At 61.9% G+C, this 2,868-nt stretch overlaps 1 protein-coding gene across 1 annotated transcript in view; it reads right to left on the reverse strand.

The window, feature by feature from the left end:
- Positions 1-809: 809 nt before the first annotated feature.
- LOC118452065 (lysine-specific demethylase 5C-like) overlaps positions 810-2,868 on the reverse strand; it is a 7,254-nt gene continuing 5,195 nt past the window's right edge. The window contains exon 3 of the mRNA XM_035892372.1: positions 810-1,788. Coding sequence (XP_035748265.1) covers positions 1,756-1,788 — 33 coding nt within the window. The 3' untranslated portion in view covers positions 810-1,755. The remainder of the gene's footprint in view (positions 1,789-2,868) is intronic.

Genomic DNA, 2,868 nt, shown 5'->3' on the forward strand with positions numbered 1-2,868 from the left:
CCCCCCCCCCCCCCCCCAGGGCATCCCGGGGCCGCTGGCATGGGATCCGCTGGGTCCCAGCCCCACGTGGGATCTCCTGCGTCCCTCCTCCGCCTGGGATCCACTGGGTCCCAGCCCCACGTGGGATCTCCTGCGTCCCTCCTCCGCATGGGATCTGCTGGGTCCCTCCTCCACCTGGGATCCACTGGGTCCCAGCCCCACATGGGATCTCCTGCATCCCTCCTCCGCATGGGATCTGCTGGGTCCCAGCCCCACAAGGGATCTCCTAGGTCCCTCCTCCGCATGGGATCCGCTGGGTCCCAGCCCCACAGGGGATCTCCTGCATCCCTCCTCCGCATGGGATCCGCTGGGTCCCCGCCCCACGGGGGATCTGCTGGAGTCTGACACTGCCCTGGTACTCGTAAGGGATCTATAGGGCTCGTATAGGCTCCCGCGGTGCCCCCTGTACTCATGGGGGATCCAGTGGATCCCAGCGCCACGGGAGATCCACGTGCTCATAAGGGATTCTCATGGGGTCCTGCTGGCTGGGTCCCCGCCCCACGGGGGATCTGCTGGAGTCTGACACTGCCCTGGTACTCGTAAGGGATCTATAGGGCTCGTATAGGCTCCCGCGGTGCCCCCTGTACTCATGGGGGATCCAGTGGATCCCAGCGCCACGGGAGATCCACGTGCTCATAAGGGATTCTCATGGGGTCCTGCTGTACCCTGCCTCGGGGATCCCAGGGACTGCTGGCATGGGATCCACTGGGTCCCAGCCCCATGTGGGATCTACTGGGTCCCTGTGGGATCCCTGGAGGCCCATGCTGTCCTAGTAGTTGTAAGGGATCTATAGGGCTCTTACAGGTTCCCGCAGTGCCCCCTGTACTCGCGGGGGATCCACTGGATCCCAGCACCACGTGGGATCCACATGCTCACGGGGGATTCATGAGGTCCTGCTGTACACACACGGGGTGCTGGAGACTGCTGGCATGGGATCCACTAGGTTCCGGCCCCACGTGGGACCTCCTGGAGTCTGACACTGTCCTGGTACTCCTAAGGGACCTATAGGGCTCATATAGGCTCACGTGGTGGCCCCTGTACTCACAGGGGATCCACTGGATCCCAGCACCACAGGAGATCCATGTGCTCATAAGGGATTCTCATGGGGTCCTGCTGTACCCCTGCCTTGGGGCTGCTGGCATGGGATCCACTGGGTCCCAGCCCCACATGGGATCCACTGGGTTCATGTGGGATCCCTGGAGGCCCACGCTATCCTGGTACTGGTAAGGGATCTATAGGGCTCCTGGGGTGCCCTCTGTACTCATGGGGGATCCACTGGATCCCAGCACCACGTGGGATCCATGTGCTCATAAGGGATTCTCATGGGGTCCTGCTGTACCACACCACCACCCCCCCCAGGGGATTCTGGAGGCTGCTAGCATGGGATCCACTGGGTCCCGGCCCTGCATGGATCTGCTGGGTTCACATGGGATCCCTGGAGTCCAATACTGTCCTGGTATTTGCAAGGGATCTATAGGGCTCTTAGAGGCTCCCACAGTACCCCCTGTACTTATGAGGGATCCACTGGGTCCCAATACCACAGGGGATCCGACAGGGCTCACGCAGGATCCCTGGAGTCCCACGATCTCCCGCTCCTGATGAGGGATCTATAGGGGACTGCTAGAGGCCCACAGCGCTCCCTCTCCTGACAAGGGAGCCACTGGATCCCACGGTGTCCACCCTGTGCTCGCAAGGGATCAGTGGGATCCATATGGCTCACAGGGGATCCCCAGAGTCCCACCGTGGCCGCTGCACTCACGTAGGATCCACTGGGCCCACATGGGATCCCTGGAGCCCCACACCATCCTTGTGCTCATGAGGTCCCTGTGGCCCACGTGGGATCCACAGGGTCCCACCCACGTCCCTGCATAGGATCTACCAGGTCCCACTGTGCCCTCACGGGATCTCCGCGGCTGACATTGGACCCACTGGGTCCCAGGGACATATGGGATCCACGGGGCTCACAGGGAACCCCTGGAGTCCCACAATGTCTCCTATACTCACATGGGATCCCCAGGGCTCATAAAGGATCCCCTAGAGTCCGACAGCACCCCCTGTATTCCTATGGGATCCAATGGATCCCAGTGTTACATGGTATCTATAGCAACTTTGAGTCCCACAGTGCCCCCCCTATACTGACTGGGGAGCCACTGGATCCCAGTCTCCCCTATGCTCACGTGGGCTCCATATGGCTCACATGGGATCCACTGGGTCCCCCAGGGTCACGTGGGATCTGGGGGGGCTCACATAGGATCCCTCGAGTCCCACAGTGCCCCCAATGGATCCAGTGGATCCCATGGTGCCCCCTGAACTCACCCGTTGTCCCTATACTCACAGGGATCTTACGCAAGCCCTACAGATCCGCAGGATCCCACGAGTCCCGCAGGATCCCTGTGCTCACACAAAACGCGTTGGGCTCACAAGGGATCCACCAGGTCCCAGCGCCACATCAGCTCCCTAAAATCCTGCAGCATGGCCCTGGGCTCAGATGGGAGCCCTAGGACCCACAACAGGATCCAGTTGATCCCCCATGCTCACAACGGATCTCCAGGGCCTGCAGGGGAGCCCTAGCACTCATACGGGATCCCTGGAATCCCACACTGCCCCTGTACCCACGTACGAGATCCCTGGAATCCCACACTGCCCCTGTACCCACACAGGATCCTACGAGGAACCCTATAGGCCCACAGCACCCCCTGTACTCGCAAGGGATCCACTGGATCTCTCCCCTGCGCTCAACGTGGAATCCCTGGAGCCCCACAGCCTTCCCTGGGCTCGGGGGGATCCATAGGGCCCATGGGGGGGATCCATAGGGCCCATGGGGGGGAT

The sequence above is a fragment of the Egretta garzetta genome, unplaced genomic scaffold (genome assembly GCF_000687185.1).
Source record: "Egretta garzetta isolate BGI_Z169 unplaced genomic scaffold, ASM68718v1 scaffold1034, whole genome shotgun sequence".
Taxonomy (NCBI): Eukaryota; Metazoa; Chordata; class Aves; order Pelecaniformes; family Ardeidae; genus Egretta; species Egretta garzetta.